The sequence below is a fragment of the Phasianus colchicus genome, chromosome Z, assembly GCF_987193195.1.
Source record: "Phasianus colchicus chromosome Z, bPhaCol1.hap1.1, whole genome shotgun sequence".
In the NCBI taxonomy this organism is placed as follows: Eukaryota; Metazoa; Chordata; class Aves; order Galliformes; family Phasianidae; genus Phasianus; species Phasianus colchicus.
Window position 1 is genome coordinate 48,223,952 of NC_143476.1, and position 19,763 is coordinate 48,243,714.

Sequence of the window (19,763 nt, forward strand, 5' to 3'; positions counted from 1 at the left end):
TCAGACCTCACCTCATCTCACCTGTGTGTCAGGCTTTGTTTGCTAGACTCAGCACAGGATTTCTACGCTCTGCATCCATATGAAGCCTGCTTCTGCTTGAGTTCTGACTGTTTCTTTCTTGAAAATAAATGACCGGGAGGTTACTCTCTAATTTGCTCTGTTTAATATTTTTGTTCTCTGCCCTACAGATCACCTTCATCCCCTGTCATTGACTACACAGCATTTTAAACTTCTTGCTTAGGTCAGCTCTGCCCAGCATTTAGGGCCAGAAGATAACCCTTCATTTGCTATGACAGAAGACACAAAAACTTGACCTACACCTTCTGTAGACAAGCTGCTGTCCTAATTAAAAAACAAAACAAAACAAAACAAAACAAAAACCCTGAAGTAAACAAGAGAAACCATTTCCAGAAAATGGAATAGCCCTGCTAGCCTGCAGTGCAAGAAGTAATCTACCGCTCTTCCAGAAATGTGTAGATAGACAAGTTAATATATAAAATATAAGTTGCAATATAATTGCAAGTTATATTCTCCACCCTGAGGAAAGACTCCAGTAGTAGTCTTTATTGCCCGTTACCATACCCACATGGAAAGACTACCTATTTTCCCTTTTGCTCACTGATTCACTTCAAATTCAGATCTGTCATGGCCTTCAGGCAGCAATATGGAAAACCAAAGTCAGGGTGTTGAGCTCTGGCTGGAATGAGGAACTGATTTGAGCCAGGAAGAAAGGCAAGAAGTGCAAAAGGAAACTCCTGTGTTTGCTGTCTATAGTTGCTGAAATTGTTGATACAAGATATGGACATTTAGGTTTCAATATAAACTATCGAATGATTCCATGGATTTTTACTGTTATTTCTGGCAAGGGCTATGTTTTGTGATGACTATATTTAATCTAGTCTGCATTTCTGGACTTGCAGACTAACTCCCTAGCACTTAGTGAATAAGGTCACAGCAGTGGAACACAAATATGAACTAAAATGTATTTACATGTTTTGCTGAAGCTGGGCAAACTCTGAGTGCCTGGCCAGTGGTCCTTTGCAGCAACTGAAGACATTAAAATAGGCAAGCAAGAAATCTTGGAGATCATGACCAAAGAAATGTGCACTTCTTCTACAGAGGTTTGCATGTCTTGCTCAGTAACAAGTGTACTCTTTGCCTGAAAATGGCCAGACTGAAACTACAGCTGCAAGTGCAGCGTTGCTGATAGACAAAGTGGTATCAGTCTACGCTAGTTTCATCTGTCAAGAAGGGTGAAACATGCCTGCAGGTTTGCAGCTGGATTCTCAAATACTGCTACTTCAGGGAATGCTCTAAAAAAGAAACTAGGAGAACCATTACTTTCCTGCTTCGTATCTGTCACAGGCCCAGCTAAATGAGCAGGTATCTTGCTTAAGGCTACGTGTGTGTACGCCATGAAGTTAGCCTTATTTTGTACATGGAGGGGGTAGTGGCCTTGAAGAAAGGCCACAAGGTTCTTAGGAATGATGAATGCTGAATGATGAATTCTTTTATTTTCTTTAGTGGAACTGTATGCTCTTGCTCATTGTCCAGTTCTCGAAAAGATCTGTATCCCCACCCGAGGCCTCTTGTCCCCTTGGAGAGAATCAACAGCATTTCCCAGCTGAGTATTGTCAGCTGACATGTTGAGGATGCAATCCTGCAGCCCACCTCTACAGAAACTCTGTACATAAGCTCAACACAGGAGGACACCCAGGGAACGGCTTTACAGTCCGAGTTTTAATTAGAGACCTCTTTGTAAGGACAGATGCGACATACAGAATCAAACTCCATAAGGCATGTAGGTTATAAAGTTGGTATGTTGGTATGTTTATTATGGTGCTAGGTGCGAGGGTGATGACTCCTTCTAACTCGCACAACAAAACACGTTGGTTGCTTATTTATCATACAAAATCATACAGATGGATGACACAGCAGGTGGGTTGAGCTTGCTTAAACCGTTCCAAGATGTCATCATAATGTTCCAATTAGGTTGGGGAAATCATTATGATACGTTCCGCCTCTGCGCACATGCGTGTTGCTCTCTGGTGGTCACAGGCAGAGGTCTTCTCCAAGTTTTTCTCGCAAAGGCTTTCTGGTGGACTTTTCACCTTAGTCAATCACTAACTACAGACCCAGTTCTAACCAGCTAGGTTCCTGTTCTTTGTTTCACGACGTCCGTGCTCCCTGGTTCCTTCCATTGTTAAAGGGGTCTGTCTTGCATGACAGGAATGCGTGTCATAGCAACGTCACTGTACAAGAATTGCATTTCAAATGGCCATGCAGGGCCAGCAGCAAAGTGCTGCGAGCCTGCTCCGTGCTGATGCTGCCTGCTGCCTTTGATGTCTCAGCATCTGTATTGTCCCAGCTGCCAGGGAGCGGACTGCCAGATAGACGTCATCTTGCAAAGGCTGAAGGGCTGCAACAGAAGGAAACAGAGCAGAGATGAAACCCACCGACCTGCAGAGAGCCACCAACATCCCCTCCTGACCCTACCAGCCCCACTCATTGTTCTTCCAGGCCCAGAGGAGCATGTGAGACTGAGGGATCAGTTGGAAGCCACTGCTCAGGAGTGCCCCACCTGCCGCAGGAATGCTCCCCTTCAGCATTTCCTTGCAGCAGGGCAAGGCACAGCTGCATGCTGCCCAGGCTCTGCCCCCCTGCCCCAGCCCCAGCACATGCAGCACTGCCCTCACTCACCACTGCAGATTTCATTCAGCAGTTCCTCATTTTGATCCCTGGATTGCTGCACAGCCAGCCCTAGGGAAAGAGCTCCAGTCAGACCCCCGCTCCCCAGTACACTCCCCGGAGCACAGACTGCAGCCCAGCCAGCCCAGCTGCTTCCCTTCTCATGCTGCAGGCAGGGATGGTGCCCGAGGGGGGACCTGAGCAAGGCACCCATCGGAGCTACCAGTATGGGCAAGATGTATCTGGGGGCTGCAGGGCTGTGCTTTGCTACCAGGGCAGGGCCCAAAGAAGGACCCAGGGGTTGGGCTCACCGATGAATTTGACAGCCTCGCATCGCAAGGAGGCCTGAGAAGCCTTCAGGTATGGCAGGCTCTGCCACAGGTATCCTTCCACTCTCATCTTGTCCTGGTGCAGCTGGAGAAGAGCAGAAAGGCACATGGGGCTTGCAGAGCCTCCTCAGCTGCTGGTGCAACTCCTCCTGCCAGCATCCCCTTTCCCCCAGCAAAAAGGTGTGGGCTTTGTGATTGTCCTTACCAAACACATCCTGATCTCCTCTATGTTCTCCTCCCCGGCCCGGCACTTGAGCTCCTTCCACTTCAGGAATTTTGCACAAGCCATGAGGACTTCCCCAGATGCCTACAGAACAACAAATGCAGGGAGATGGCACCACAGACACACTTCCCAGTGTTTGAGTTCTTGCTGAACTCACTCTCAATTCCCAGACCATCGCTGCCACTGCTGAGGTGTCAGCACACCCTTGCCTGCGTGCTGGTCAGGTCTATAATTCATACCTGTGCTACGCTCGGGGTCTCGTCACTCATCTGAAATAGCAGAGGCAGCAGGGCCCTGCACACGATCTTCTTCATGGTTCTCTTCTTACACCACAGCACAGCGTTCATCAAACCTTCAAAGAGGCGGATGGAGCCTTCTCGCACTTCACTTGATACCTGAGGGAGGAGAACAGGCGGACCTCAGCAACACACTCTCACTGTCCATTGTGAGCACAAGTGTAGGCGCGGCTGATGTGAAAGGAGATGCTTTGGAGTCACACTGCACAAAGGCGCTGTGCAGTCGTGCAAAGCAGTGCAACAGGTTTCCAGCATGGGGTGCCTTTGCCTCAGAGTGTTCCCCCAGCCACCCCACCAGGTCAAAGCAGAGCTCCTCAGGCCCCAGGACAAGCAGGAGACAGGGCTGGCCTTCAGCAATGCTTTTGGGGCGCTCACTGCCCACTCAGCCTGCAACTCCCTGCTATGGCACCTGGAGAGAACGCCTGGCACTTGTAGAAGAGGGAGCACTGGAGGATCTGAAAATAAGCCTTGGCAGGAGATGCTTGGCACAGCGGTCAGGCTGGGCCCCAGAACAGGGGCCTTGCATCACCAAGAACAATCAAGCTGCGCTGCCAGGGACAAGGCCTGCTGGGCTGCAGAGCCCAGAAGACATCTCATCCTCGAGAGCCAGAGAAGCAAAGAAAGGAGAAGGCCCTCCGGTCGAGCACTCACCCACGGAGCTCAGCTTCAATGCAGACTTACATGATTAAAAAGAGGCAGAATCTTCTCAGCCAGTTTCAGAGCAATGGGACTGGCATGCTTCCTCCCCAGATGGCGCATTACATTTCTGAAGATATTCAGCACCTTCAGAGTAATGGGTGTGTTGGCAAACTGCTGGGTCTCCATGAGATCTGGAAGCAAGGCCCGTATTTCTCTTGCCTGTACAAAACACACAATTTCCTTTTCATCAAGAGGATAGCAGCCACCCTGGCCTAAAAACTCGGATTATAGAGCACCAGCCACATGCTTTGCTTGTTGGCAGCTGCCATGGAAATGGCAGTGGCAGACTCTGGGCAGGCACGCACTTATAGTGATGGGGAAGGTAGGAGAAGAAGGGCAGGTGAGCAAGGACAGCATGCCCCCTGCTCAGCCACCCCATTTTCCAACAGGCCCCCAGGTAACCCATCTGGAAAGCTCCTGGAAATCTCCCCAGGCAGCCTCCAGGCCCCACCATGGCCATCACCCCAACTCCTGAGCCTCAGGCAAGGCCAAGGCACAATGTTGCCCACCGCCCCAGTGCCAGGCTGCCCACAGGAGGGCTTCATTTGGCTAGGTTCTGCTCACCGTCTCAGGTCTCTCGGACAGCAGGACAATGCCTCTGAGCACCAGCCAGAGCAGTGGCAGGCTTTCAATCTTCAGAAGACCCTGGAGGAGTGCTGGCTTACACAGCTCTTTCAGGATCTCTTCAGTAGGGTGCACCATCTGAAACAAAGGCAGCTGTGAGAACCAGGCAGAGGCAGCAGGACTCCCTGCACCCTGCAGCTCCTGGCTCCTCTTGCAGCACAGGGCTGGGCACTGGGGAGACACAGCCTGGCCTGGGGCAGCAGCACCTTTGGAAGGCCTCACCATCCCTCTGCGCCCCAGGCCTAGCATTGTGCAGGATGACTCCCTGGCCTACCCCATCTGCCCTCTGACCTTTAGAAGCCTTTGAGGAGCACCTGACCAGCAGGAGCTGGTGCAAAAGAGGCACCAGCCACGGGTGGCCACAGGCACTAAAGCCTGCTCAGCCTGCATGGAGGCAATGGCTCTCCCCAGCCCCAGCCGTGGCTCTGACTCTGCAACAGTCCTGTCTCAGGTTTCCAGTCTGGGGAGGAAGGCTGGGGGAGGCAGGGAGCTGGGCAAGGAAAGCCCAGAAGGAGAGCACTGATGCCTTGTCCAGTAACTCACAGTCAAGTGAAGGAGGCCCAACTCCGCTGTGGTGACGTTAAATATCTCGCTCAGCTGTTTGTCCTGGAGAACATTGCTCAGTTCATCCAAGATCCTCTCTGAAGTTTCCAGCATGGGAAGCATGCTGTTCCAAATGTCCAGGGTAATGCTGCAAACAAAGAGCAATGCTGTGTGAGCAGGTCTGCCTCAGCCATAGTGCTGTGGCTCAGGCAGGCCCAGCAGGCCCCAGGCTGTGCTGCAGCCCGGGCTTGCCACTGCGCGTGCTTGGGGAGGCCTGGGGGCCCGGCTCAGCTCCAGGCTGAGATGGTCTTCCACAAAGGGCAGGGCAGGAGCCTGATGGGAGGCTCTGGGCTGCCATTGTCAACACTGGCTGCTGCAGCCCTGAGCGGCCCATTGGCACTGGAAAGCACAGTGGCATGGAGGGTCTGCTCCTCGGGAGTGTCCTGCAGCTTTCCTTGGCGCTGGCAGCAGGAGCGTCTCTGAGTCCCACTCTTCTCATGGAACAAACGTGCGGGGCTGTCTGGACTGGTGTACCTGTCGCACTGGGGAAGGTCAATCAAAACACTCCTCAGGACATCTCTGGGGAACTGGATGGTCAGAATGTCAAGCAGTGAGAAGAGTGTCTTTTGAGGTGATTCGCTATTCCTTTTCAGGCTTCTCTGGATGGACCCCAGAATCTCTGGCACCTGTTGCAAGAACACAGGGAGAATGTTGCTGTCACTACAACCGCTGCCAGCCAGCCATTGCTATTGCTACCCTTCCCATTGCTCTTTGCTGGTTTAAAATGGCTTCAGGTCCCAAACAGCAGTGGAGGGAAGAGCATATTGTTGGCATGGCTGATGCAAAAGTAGATGCTTCAGAGTCACATTCTGCACAAAAGTGCTGTGCAGTCGTGCAAAGCAGTGCAACAAGTTTCCAGCACAGGGTGCCTGTGCCTCAGAGTGCTCCCCCAGCCACCCCACCAGGTCAGAGCAGAGCTTCCCAGGCACCAAACCACACGTGAGAAAGGGCTGGCCCTCAGCAATGCCTTCGAGGCACTCGCTGCCTGTTTGGCTTCCACATTTCTGCTGTGGCGCCTGTTGAGAGAGTGCCTGCTGCTGGTAGAAAAGGGAGCACTGGAGGGTCTGAAAGTAAGCCTTGGAAGAAGATGTTTGGCAGAGTGGCCAGGCTGAGCCCCAACACAGAGGTCTCACATCACCGAGAACAACCAAGCTGTGCTGCCAGGGACAAGGCTTGCTCCTCCTGCCCTTGGACCAGCACAGCCTCTTGTTCTCATGCCTTTGAAGAGCAATTGACCTTTGAAAAGCTGGCACAAAAATGGCACCAGACGGGGGTGGCCATGGAGACTTTCTCTCCCTGGTCCTGCAGCCTGCTCAGCCTGTGCGGAGGCCGTGCCTCTCCCTAGCCCAAGCCACAGCCCCAACTTTGCCCCTGCCCTGTCCCAAGTTTCCAGTCTGGGGAGGAAGGCAGGGGGAGGCAGGGAGCTGGGCAAGGAGAGCCCTGAAGGACAGCACAGTGCCTTGTCCAGTAACTCACAGTCAGACGAAGGAAGCCCAGCCCCGTTGTGGTGATCCTGCATGGCTCTTCGTCCTGGAGAACGCTGCACACTTCATCCAAGATTTTTTCTGAAGATTCTGGCATGGTAAGCAGCATCTTCCAGATCTTCAGGGTAGTGCTGCAAAGAAAGAGCAATGCTATGTCAGCAGGGCTGCCTCAGCCACAGTGTCGTGGCTCAGGCAGGCCCAGCAGGCCCCAGGCCGTGCTGCAGCTCTGGCCCTGCCACCCTGCATGCTTGGGGAGGCCTGGGGGGCCAACCTGGGCCAGCAGGAGAGGCTGAGGTGGCGTTCCCAAAGGGGCAGGGCAGGAGCCTGATGGGAGACTCTGGGCTGCCTTGGTGGGCGTGAGCTGCTGCAGCCCTGAGTGGCCCACTGGCACTGGAAAGCACAGTGACATGGAGCACTTGCTCCTCGGGGGTGTCCCGCAGCTTTTCTTGGCTCTGGCAGCAGGAGAGTCTCTGGGCCCTTCTCATGGAACAGACATGTGGGGCTGTCAGAGCTGATACCTGTCACTGTGTGGTAGATAGGTCAACACGCTTGTTAGCACATCCGTGGGAAACTGACGTGCCAGCACGTCAAGCACTGACAGGAAGATCGCCTGAGCTGACGCGCTGCTGCTTTTCAGCTTTCTGCGGATGAACTGCAAAATCTCTGGCACCTGTTGGGAGGACAGAAGGAGAATACTGCTGCTGCCGTACTGCAGCCATTTGCCCTGCTGCCACTGAAATTACTGCTCTTCGCAGTGCTCTGGGCTGGCTTAAAATGGCTACAGATGCCCAAGAGAATCTGAGTGCTTACTTCTGTTAGCCAGGTGCCAGGGTCTTCCAAAATCAAATCCAGTATAATCCTGGCATACTCCTTGTCCTCAGAGCTACAGTCAGCAATGGTCTTTTCAAGGGTCTTGAGGACGATGTGTGTAGTCTGAGGAGCCTCGAGGAATCTTCTAAGCAGCTATGGTAGGAAGGAAAAAAGGGAGGGAAGACAAGTCACAGAGTGTGAGAACACGGTCTGGAAGAGGAAGATCAGAGGAAAAGGGCAAAAGAAGACACTTGCTTCAGGGCAAAAACATGCTGAGGGTTCCACCTGTGCCCAAGCTTGTCTATCAGGTACCCCTGAGCTGTAGAGGCAGCTCTGGGATGCAAAAAGAAGAAGAGGGAGCAGGTGGAATGTTCATGTCTCCTTACCTGCTGTCTGAAAGTGCTGGCCATGAAACCACAAAGCTTCCAGATCTGCTCCGTGGCCCTCTCACGCACAATTCTGATCCCGGAGTAGGTGAAGGACAGCAGCAACTGTGAGGAGAGGTACTGCTGGTTAGCCTGGGAGCTGCTGATGTCCACTCCAGCACAAGCAGGTCTGCCAAGCTCCTGACTGGAACCACAGCATCCATGCAGGCTTCCCCTGAGCTCAAGCCGAGCCCATCATGGGGCTACTGCCGCTGGGGTCACTTGCCAGAGGGCTCAAATTCTACTAAAGGGACCTCTGGGAGCAGAGCTCTACAATAGACAAACCTGGAAGATACTCTGCAGCTGATTATTCACAGTGGTGGTGGGATGACTGTCTACCACGATCTGCAGCATGTTGTCCAGTGCGCTCAGGGTCTGTAAAGAGTACAGAGGGTTGTGGAAGTCTGTCAGAGGTGGCTCTCACCGCCAGGAGACTGCTGTGAATCCCTCTGGCTGCCAAGGAAGGACACCCACACATCCACACACAGGGAGACCCTGGGGCTGCAAAGCTGCTGTGCGCAGACCAGGCTGCAAGCACAGGGTGTTGCTGGGCCCAGGGCATGAAAGGTAAGGGGTGAGGGGCAGCAAGGCTGAGAGCCTGCCCCACAAGGGTCTTTCTTAACCTCTGGACACAAAGAATCCAGAGAGCAGCCCAAAGGCCTGAGGTTCAGTACTTGCACCTGGTACGTACATGATTGTATAGGCAAATGTTCAAGACCTTCGTTGGAGGAAGGTAGAAGACGACATTGCAGCACACATTTAAGAGATGTAGTATTTCGTCCTCTGAAATTGCGTTCACTTCACTGCAGATAGAGAGACCCTGATGTTAGGAGCAGTACCTCGGTGCTGAGGCAGGGGTGGAACAGGCCCTCCCCTGGGCAGGGCTCTCTGGGATGGATGGGGAGCCCCTGCCAGGAGGCACCTCCCTCTCCACGGGGCTGGCCTGGATCAGAGGACAGTCCTGATGCCACCAGCTTTGTGGCAAGAGCCAAGACCCAGCAGGGAGCTGTGTCAGGGCCACCAGGATTGTGCTCTGGGGATGTGCTGGCAAAACAAAGGGCTGGGCAGGTACCTCAAGGCAGCAATAGCATTCATGCAGTGGTATCTCAGTGCTGTGCTCAGCTGCTCCCTGGGCTCCTCGCACAATAGAACCTGCAAAGCACAACTGGGATGGCACCTGGCAGCCACCAGCACCCAGCACCAGCAAATCCTGGTAGGGCTTGAGTAGCCCCAGTGCCCTTTGACCAACACTGGCACACAGATGCTGCTGTCCACCTCCACTGCTGAGGTCTCAGCAACACCTGGAGTCCCATCAGGGGCACATCAGTGTCTGTGCATAATTTCCCTGCCTCCTTCTCCCCGTGCCCTGTCCTCCTCAGGAGTGCAAGTACCCGGGAGCTATGTCCCCTCACCTCGATGTTCTGTGGCAGATCGTTTAGGAAACAGAAGACATCCAGGCTCTCTGTCAAGCCCTTCTTTCCAGCAGTGCTGCACAGTGAGCAAATACTGTTCAGGAACTGCATCTTCTGCACCAGATCCTGGCAGGCACACAGAGACCAAGGAGTGTGAGCACGGAGAGCCACGGCCAGGGGGACCGAGCAGTGTGGGAGGCCTGCAGGACAGCAGCAGCACTGCCCAGCCAGCAGCCCTCCTGCAGCCTGAAGGCTGAGCCAGAGGGACCATCTGCAGATGCAGGCACAGCCAAGACAGAGACAGCTGCTAGTACCTTTTCCTTGCTGATGACATAGGCTTCGATGCAGTCAACAGCCTCCTTTTCCACTTCATACACAGGCAGCCAGTCAGCATCTAACCAAGGAAGAGAATGAGCAGCACTGTAGAGGGGCCAAAGGCAGGTGCGAGCAGAGGAAGGAGCTCTGCCTGCTCCAGCCCTGGGCCCACTCCCCTGGCACAGTCTGCCCGTGCCTGTCAGGACAAGGGGCCCTGGTGTCGAGGCACTCGAGGGGGCACTCGCTGCCCCAGCCCTGCCCACCCTGCTGGGGAACCTCACTCACCAGCACTCAGTGGCTGCACCTCGGTCACCTCGTAGGGCTCCAGTGGAGCTCTTCTCTTCCGGGGAGCCCCACTCTCTGCCCAGGCCACCCTGGGGTATCTAGGAGGTTTCCTCTCCATCCCGTGGGATAAGCACTGAGGGTGGGGAGGGGGCAGCCGTGGGGCTGCAAAAGGTAGAGGGAAAAGACGTGGGCTATGCTCGGGGGCTCCTCGCCAGACCCGCACACTCCTGCCCTGTCACCTCGCTGTCCTGCCGGACACTGCGGGGCCACCGTGTCGGTGCCAGCTATGCCTGGATGTCACAGGGATGGGTCACAAAGGGCCCCACTGTGACCCGCTGCCCCGCCCTGGCGGGGCTGGTGCCGGGCCCTGGTTGAAATGGCGTAGACCAACCTCCTCCGCGGGCTGTGTGTGCACCTGCTTACCCAGAAAGCTTTAGAAGTGGGCCTGAGAAGGGCCTGCCCAGACTTTCGTGTTTCTGCTGTGAGGCCGGAGGTGGCCGCAGCAGGGCAGAGGAGGCAGACGAAGACTTGCTGTCAGCTCAGCAGCTGTCTTGCTCACAGGCTTGTGAGCTCCAAGGCATTTATTTCTCAATCATAAAGATGTAAATAATAAGTTTCACACAGGAGATACAGTTCCGTGCCCTTATTTCTGATTAGCTGACAATACACTGTCAAATAATTGGGAACACCACACTCCAATAAGGCATTTCCCTACACTCCATCAGATACTTTTTTTTCTTCTTTTTCTTTTGTTTTATAATCTCTGAACAATACCCATCTGGGGAACGTGATCTTTTAGAGATTTGGTCTTTTCTTGATACCATCTGGGCAGGACTTCCACCGCAATGCAATTAAGTCAGCTTTGATACTTGTCTTCACCATACCTCATACAGACATTGAAACCAAGCTGAACTGTTCACAGAATCACAGAATCGTAGGGGTTGGAAGGGTCCTCCAGAGATCATCGAGTCCAACCCCCCTGCCAAAGCAGGTTCCCTACACCAGGTCGCACAGGTAGGCGTCCAGGCGGGTCTTGAATATCTCCAGAGAAGGAGACTCCACAACCTCCCTGGGCAGCCTGTTCCAGTGCTCCGTCACCCTCACCGTAAAGAAGTTCTTGCACACATTGGTGCGGAACTTCCTATGCTCCAGCTTCTGGCCATTTCCCCTTGTCCTGTCTCCGCACACTGCTGAAAACAGTCTGGCCTCGCCACTCTGCCCCCCACACCTTAGATATTTATAGACCTGGATCAGGTCCCCTCTCAGTCTTCTCTTCTCAAGGCTAAACAGACCCAGTTCACTTAGCCTTTCTTCATAGGGGAGATGCTCCACGCCCTTCACCATCTTTGTGGCCCTCCGCTGGACTCTTTCCAAGAGATCCTTGTCTTTTTTGTACTGAGGAGCCCAGAACTGGACACAGTACTCCAGATGAGGCCTTACCAGGGCAGAGTAGAGGGGGAGGATCACCTCCCTCGACCTGCTGGCCACGCTCTTTTTAATGCACCCCAGAATGCCATTGGCCTTTTTGGCCACAAGTGCACACTGCTGGCTCATGGCCAACCTGTCGTCCACCAGGACACCCAGGTCCCTCTCCGCAGAGCTCCTCTCCAGCAGGCCATCCCCCAACCTGTACCGGTGCATGCAATTATTCCTCCCTAGGTGCAAGACTCTACACTTGCTTTTGTTAAACCTCATCTGGTTTTTTACTGCCCAGCTCTCCAGCCTGTCCAGGTCTCGCTGAATGGCAGCACAGCCTTCGGGTGTGTCAGCCAATCCTCCCAACTTTGTATCATCAGCAAACTTGCTGAGGGTGGCCACTATCCCCTCATCAAGGTTATTGATGAAGATGTTGAACAAGACCGGACCCAGCACCGACCCCTGGGGAACACCGCTGGTTACAGGTCTCCAACCAGACTCTGCACCGCCAATGACAACCCTCTGTGCTCTGCCAGTCAGCCAGTTCTCAACCCACCTCACTGTCCACTCATCTATGCCGCACTTCCTCAGCTTCGTTATAAGGATGTCGTGGGAGACAGTGTCAAACGCCTTGCTGAAATCAAGGTAGACTACATCCACTGCTCTCCCCCCATCCACCCAGCCAGTGACAACATCATAGAAGGCTACCAGGTTGGTCAAGCACGACCTCCCCCTGGTGAACCCGTGCTGACTACTCCTGATAACCTCCTTTTCTTCCAGTTGTCTGGAGATGGCATCCAGCACAATCTGTTCCATCACCTTTCCAGGGACAGAGGTGAGGCTGACTGGCCTGTAATTACCTGGATCTTCCTTCTTGCCCTTTTTGAAGACCGGAGTGACATTGGCTATCCTCCAGTCTTCAGGCACCTCCCCCATTCTCCAAGACCTCTCAAAGATGATAGAGAGCGGTTCAGCAATCACCTCTGCCAGCTCCCTCAGCACCCGTGGATGCACCCCATCGGGTCCCATGGATTTATGAACATTGGTGTTGCCTAGGCGCTCTCGGACCGCCTCTTCCCTGACTAAAGGGAAGTCGCATCCCTGCAGGCCCTGACAACATTTCTATATATTTCTATACTGTTAATACTGATTTCCATAAGAAGCCTTATAGAGCAACAAAATGAGCAGAAGAGAATAATGAAAGGTTTTAACTGAAGATCCGGTAACTTTGCAGAACATACATAATCTTTGGTTCTTTGGATTCTAGTTTGCCTGGGGTGGGACAATTTTTCACATTTTCAGATGGTCTGCTTGAAAACTAGATGACTATAATTTGTTGAGATTTTTGTTTTGGTTTGGTTTTTGGTTTTTCTTTTTTTTTGAATGAGGATGCAATAGCATGGTTCTGTATATCCTGAGTGTCCAAATCATTTTTTATCCACCAAATGTGAGCTTGCTGGCATGTAAATCCTGCAGCCACAAACAGTGAAGGCCTGTCACACAAACACACTGTCTCACAAGAAAATATTTTAAATAGTGATGGCTCTAATAAGAAATTCTGATGATAAAATTTTGATGATGCACATCATTTTTTGGTTATACCTTTATGTGCAAGCCTGTGTTAAACTGCTGTTCCATTCAACTACAAACACCAACTCAATGCCAACGAAGTAGACACTGTTTACCCACTTTCTTGCATTGTTAGTTATTATGAGTTTCCACCAAATTGTATAACAGATTACTTCTCTTTACATTTGATTGGAAAATCAAGGAAAAATAATGGAAAATTCGAATATGGAGAGATATGATTGGGGTGGAATACTTGATGAGGTGCGAAATAAATGTCTTCTTCAGAAGTTTAGGTGACAGCTGCTGGGCAACTGGCCCAGTTCCATAGGACTGGTTTTCCTCAGAAAAAAACTGGCTAGTTACATCAGCAGGATCTGAAGATCATCCTTTTCATTACTGGAAACCTGTGGCTTCCTTGTTCTGCTCTGGTGCGTTTTACAAAATGCACATATTTGCAGCAGTAAAGCAGCATGCCCATATTTATTTAAATCTTTGAAGTTTAATCAATGTATTTAAATATTCAGGAAAACATTAAAAACACAGAAATGGCAGCACTGGCCAGAACCAGCAAGTTCCTTCTTGAGTTCTGAGGACAGCTGCATTTTAATTGAGCTTTATATCGAGCTTTATGTCAACTATTTCTTTCTCAGAAGAGAAGTAGTTCCCTTCTTCTATCCTCTCTCTCACTGCGCTATTCTTCTGTGTCTAGTCCCAGGTCTGCATCTCTTGGCAGGCTAAAATCTTCACAGAATCACAGGGGTTGGAATGGACCTCAAGATATCATCAAGTCCAGCCCCCCTGCTACAGCAGATACCCTACAGTAGGTCACTCAGGTAGGCATCCTGCCAGGCCTTGGATATCTCCATAGAAGGAGACTTCACAACCTCTCAGGGCAACCTGTTACAGTGCTCCATCACCCTTACCGTACAGAAGGTCTTCCATATATTAGTATGGAACTTCCTATGTTCATCTTTTAGGCCATTACTCCTCGTTTTCCAAGTTTAATTATTGGCAGCTTATCTTGTTGTGGCAATTGTGGAGCACTGTCCTTCAGTTTAAATAGCAGCTTCACTCCTCTGGCTGAGTTGAGAACACACACGATTGTTGGAAGCCACCACATTGCATCTCAGACCTCACCTCATCTCACCTGTGTGTCAGGCTTTGTTTGCTAGACTCAGCACAGGATTTCTACGCTCTGCATCCATATGAAGCCTGCTTCTGCTTGAGTTCTGACTGTTTCTTTCTTGAAAATAAATGACCGGGAGGTTACTCTCTAATTTGCTCTGTTTAATATTTTTGTTCTCTGCCCTACAGATCACCTTCATCCCCTGTCATTGACTACACAGCATTTTAAACTTCTTGCTTAGGTCAGCTCTGCCCAGCATTTAGGGCCAGAAGATAACCCTTCATTTGCTATGACAGAAGACACAAAAACTTGACCTACACCTTCTGTAGACAAGCTGCTGTCCTAATTAAAAAACAAAACAAAACAAAACAAAACAAAAACCCTGAAGTAAACAAGAGAAACCATTTCCAGAAAATGGAATAGCCCTGCTAGCCTGCAGTGCAAGAAGTAATCTACCGCTCTTCCAGAAATGTGTAGATAGACAAGTTAATATATAAAATATAAGTTGCAATATAATTGCAAGTTATATTCTCCACCCTGAGGAAAGACTCCAGTAGTAGTCTTTATTGCCCGTTACCATACCCACATGGAAAGACTACCTATTTTCCCTTTTGCTCACTGATTCACTTCAAATTCAGATCTGTCATGGCCTTCAGGCAGCAATATGGAAAACCAAAGTCAGGGTGTTGAGCTCTGGCTGGAATGAGGAACTGATTTGAGCCAGGAAGAAAGGCAAGAAGTGCAAAAGGAAACTCCTGTGTTTGCTGTCTATAGTTGCTGAAATTGTTGATACAAGATATGGACATTTAGGTTTCAATATAAACTATCGAATGATTCCATGGATTTTTACTGTTATTTCTGGCAAGGGCTATGTTTTGTGATGACTATATTTAATCTAGTCTGCATTTCTGGACTTGCAGACTAACTCCCTAGCACTTAGTGAATAAGGTCACAGCAGTGGAACACAAATATGAACTAAAATGTATTTACATGTTTTGCTGAAGCTGGGCAAACTCTGAGTGCCTGGCCAGTGGTCCTTTGCAGCAACTGAAGACATTAAAATAGGCAAGCAAGAAATCTTGGAGATCATGACCAAAGAAATGTGCACTTCTTCTACAGAGGTTTGCATGTCTTGCTCAGTAACAAGTGTACTCTTTGCCTGAAAATGGCCAGACTGAAACTACAGCTGCAAGTGCAGCGTTGCTGATAGACAAAGTGGTATCAGTCTACGCTAGTTTCATCTGTCAAGAAGGGTGAAACATGCCTGCAGGTTTGCAGCTGGATTCTCAAATACTGCTACTTCAGGGAATGCTCTAAAAAGATCAAGTCTGAGGTTTGCTCAAAATGCAAAGAAATACTGTGTAAAAACTGATGGTGTCTACCAGCTATGTAGAAAACCACATGGTTGATGAGACATACAGCTATGAATGTTGCTTACATAAATGTGATTATACATGAGTAAAAATAAAGACATACACGTTTTATTAATAGGAGATGAAGGCTCTAAGAGATTGGCAAATGAGGTCTTTTGTGCTGTAGCAAGAAATGCCAGTGAGTCAAATGAGATTACCAACAGGGCAGACCCCAGGTCTCAGAGAATCTGAATGACAACTTTTGCTTGTGCTCTGTGCTTCTTGAGTTACAAAATCATTGTTTGTCAAGTTTATTTCTACGCTGATGTTTCATTTATGAAGAGGCAGGAGCACCTTTCAAGCTCAGTTGTTCTTTTTGCCTGCTCTCATCTGTTGAATTTGTCTATAAAATGTTGGTGAGGCCTAGAGATTGATCCCATCCTCTTTGTTCTGTAGTTGAGGTTTTTTTTTGGTCATATTTCTTCACTGATGCAAAATGCACAAAAACATTCAGATGGTTTCTCCAAGGTAACACTGATTTTCATGGCACACCTGGAGGAACTAGGGCTTATATAAATCTTTCCCAGGCTTCTAGCGTAGGGATTGTGCTGGTTAGAATAAAGTAGATGTCTTTTCACGCACAGCTGCATTCTCTTGGACAAAAAAAGTAATTTTTTGAAACTGATGTTTTCTGTCCTTAGTTCTCAACAGTTTGCTGAAGCTGAGCATTTTACATATTAATGATCCATACTTTTTAAAATGTTAGAAGAGGGAAAATTCGTCAGTCAGACTTTTTAGTCAGAGAAGAGAATACAGAAAATAAATTTCAAACCACTTCTCCTATATTAGGTAGGAAGAGCTTGATTCATCAACATTTTGACTTTTTGTTTCTGGCACACCATCATTTCTCTTTGAATTCTGGAAAAAATCATCCGTTTCTGTTTGCAACTCCATTTTCAGTTGACATAACTGCAAATTTTCAAGTGGAATGTTGCAATCAGACCTTCAACTCAAAAATTTGATCACGTCTCTCTGCTGGACTTTCATAAGTCTTACCAGAGCCTGCCTTGGAACAAGCTGCCCAGGAAGGTTGTGGAGTCACAAGCCCTGGAAATGTTCAAAAGACACATAGAGGTGGCTCTGATGGACTTGGCTAGTGAGTATGGTGGGGATGGTCTGGGATTGGACTTGATGAACTTCGAGGTGTATTCCAAACTTAAGGATTCTGTGATTCTGGGAAAAAGGACTCTGTACCTTGGCTACAGGCAGTCTCTATTTCTTTGTTTTGACACCTTCCAGCAGATCTACTGGATTCACTAAGAGTCATTTTAATTCACAAAACTAGTTTTTAATTTAAGGAGAGCAAAAAAGCTGGGTTTCTAAATGCATGAAAATCTTTTATGATAAAGGCAAGTACTTCATCAAGCACCCTGGAACTAGTTCAGGTGTTGGGCTGCGGAACTGACTTCTCTGCAGACTTTCGGCATGCAGTTTGCTCTAATTTTGTCATGACATCTGCATGTAGACACTCAAATGTATAGGTCAACTCAAACAACGTATTGCTCAGATTGTGTCAGGATATTGGATTGCCAGCTTCAGTAAGTTTTAAGCCAAAAGGGAGCAGGATAGATTTTGGTGCTTGCTGGCAAGCAGAGGAAATTCCTAGGCACCTCCGGCTTATATGGATCAACGTTGATGTTCATGTGCGTTCCCTGTTATCTGGTTCCCATAGATCAACAGAATTTCCTTGCACCTTCCAGCTGAGCATCTTAGACTGTACTCCCAGTCAAAGCCTTCTTCATGAGGGGGAGCAGATGCCATTCAAACAAACACATGCTCACGTACATACATTCAGGTGGACAGAACAAAAGTATCTTCAGATTCAATTTTTCCACTTTCATGGGATCAGAAGCAGGAGTGGCAAAAATATTTCAGTATGGGAAAACTTAAACTAAATAAGTCTGTAGAGGTTCTTTAGCTCTTTCTTACATCTGAAAAATAAGCTGTCATTAAAAAGTTACTACAAGGCTGGAAATAACATGGTTTTGGTCCTATCCAATTTATGGGTCATGCTGATATTAAAATGAAGACAAGAACAGTACGCTTTCTGCAGAAGAACAGCCATTTTTCAAAAGGAGGCTAGGTTGCAGCACAAGAAATGCGGACACTTTCCACATTAATCTTTGAAGTCAGTGACAAGGAAATGCAACATGAGAAAGCAATCTTCCTCCTGAAGATGCTTGACTCATTCCTAAAACTACCGGAAATATATACTTTCTTAGCAGTTTCTTTTCCAGATTTTTTAAGAGAAGTGCCCAGTCAAAAGACTTTTTCCATTATTTTTACTCCACCACTGGAAGATACCGTCGATTTGCAGTAGAAACTCCCACACAACATTCTGGCTGTCAAAATGGAGAAAAATGGATTTGACTGTTGCACCACTTTCTGGATAAGGAATTAGGTGTCTGTCACACTTAGTGAGTTCCAGTAAACAGCTCAGCATCCAAGTGGAGACTGGTGATGAGTGGCATTCCTCGGGGATCTGTGCTGGGTCCAGCACTGTTGAACATCACTGTAGGCAATGTGAACAGGATTGAGTGTTCCATCAGCAAGTTTACAGATGACACCAAGTAGAGTACTACAGTTGACACACCAGAGGAAAAAGATGCTATCCAGAGGGACCTGGATGGGCTTGAGAGGTGGACCCATGCCAACATTATGAAGTTCAACAAAGCCAAGTCCAAGGTCCTGCACCTGGGTCAGGGCGGTCCCAAACACTGATGCAGGTTGGGCAGAGAATAGCTTGAGAGCAGTCCTGAGGAGAAGGATTTGGGGATGTCAGTTGATGGAAGACTAACATCAGCCAGCAGTGTGCTCTTGCAGCCCTGCAGGCCACCTGGATCCTGGGTTACATCATAAGAAGCATGACCAGCAGGTCAAGGGAGGTGATTCTGCCCCTCTATTCCACTCATATGAGAACCCACTGCATGCAGTTCAGGGGCCCCCAACACAAGAAGGACATGCAGCTGTTGAAGTGGGTCCAGAGAAGGACCACAAAGATGATCAGAGGAGCAGCTCCCCTGTGAGACAGGCTGAGAGAGCTGGAGCTCTCCTTTTTTTTACTGCTTGTCAAGAGAAAAAGAACGGACTCTGGCACTTTATGAAAGTGATAACAGAGACAGTTTATTGGAAAAAATACAACTCTTAAATAATACAAAGCATGCTTCTGATTGGATGCAGGCGTGAATCATGCATAACATCTCCATGATCAATTGGTTAGTATGTGGATGGCACGAGGCAATCACTCACCTAGGTTTCCACTCTCATTCACTGGCAATAAACAACTTCTTACCTCACCCTAAATTGTAACTTTTTGCACTTTTGCTAATGCAGCTCTTTTTCTGCTTATGCATCTCTGTATTCTTCCTGACATTGTCAAGGACTGTGACTGATCATTGTCAGTGTAACACACCACAACATGTAGGCCTTAGCCTAGGCACACACAGGCATGTCCTCTGCTAACCAAGTATGTCTCTATACTTGTCTCTGCAGTGTGGGCTCCCTGACAGCCTTGCCTTCAGCATTAGAGGAAGGCCTATGGTTTTGGATACTGTCTCTCATTTGATTTGATTTATTAGTCTTAATTCCAATTATATGGTATTGTATTGGGTTAACTTGCATTCTGATATCATATTTGGTCAATTAGTTTTTCTATGTTAGCTTGTTGCCACTGGTTTTTTTAGGCCCATCTCTTCACATTTTTCCCTTTTCCCATTTCCCCCTCTCCAGGCTGTGTGTTCATGGATCTGCCTGCACCATTAGTCACAGAATATCTCCAAGTCAAGAATCTCGCCGACTGGGAAGCATTCCTAAGACTTCAGCCACTGACAGACATATTAGCACATGTCAGGATGAGTCCTTCACCCTTTGGAAGTGGATGCTATGAGCCATAAAGGAAAAAATACCCCTACAAAAATGATCCAATGCCTGAGATAAAAAAACAGATTGCTGGAATTGATGGAAAAAAACATCAGTTATTTGAGAGAATGCATCATGATGGAAATGTTACATGACCCCACATTTGTTCCTGATGATCCACACCAAGAA

At 49.2% G+C, this 19,763-nt stretch overlaps 1 protein-coding gene across 1 annotated transcript; it reads right to left on the minus strand.

Annotated features, from left to right (window-relative positions):
- Positions 1-342: 342 nt before the first annotated feature.
- On the minus strand, positions 343-11,508 carry LOC149912958 (maestro heat-like repeat family member 5). The gene is made up of 19 exons (XM_090131220.1): positions 10,194-11,508; positions 9,908-9,987; positions 9,594-9,719; positions 9,254-9,333; positions 8,873-8,984; positions 8,467-8,556; positions 8,143-8,247; positions 7,757-7,909; positions 7,465-7,616; positions 6,939-7,077; positions 5,937-6,088; positions 5,403-5,550; positions 4,800-4,937; positions 4,218-4,394; positions 3,480-3,635; positions 3,223-3,324; positions 3,000-3,102; positions 2,701-2,760; positions 343-2,419 (listed from the first exon to the last, which is right to left on the minus strand). The coding sequence occupies exons 1-19, from the start codon at positions 10,309-10,311 to the stop codon at positions 2,271-2,273; spliced, it is 2,340 nt and encodes a 779-aa protein (XP_089987346.1). The 5' UTR covers positions 10,312-11,508; the 3' UTR covers positions 343-2,270.
- Positions 11,509-19,763: the final 8,255 nt, after the last annotated feature.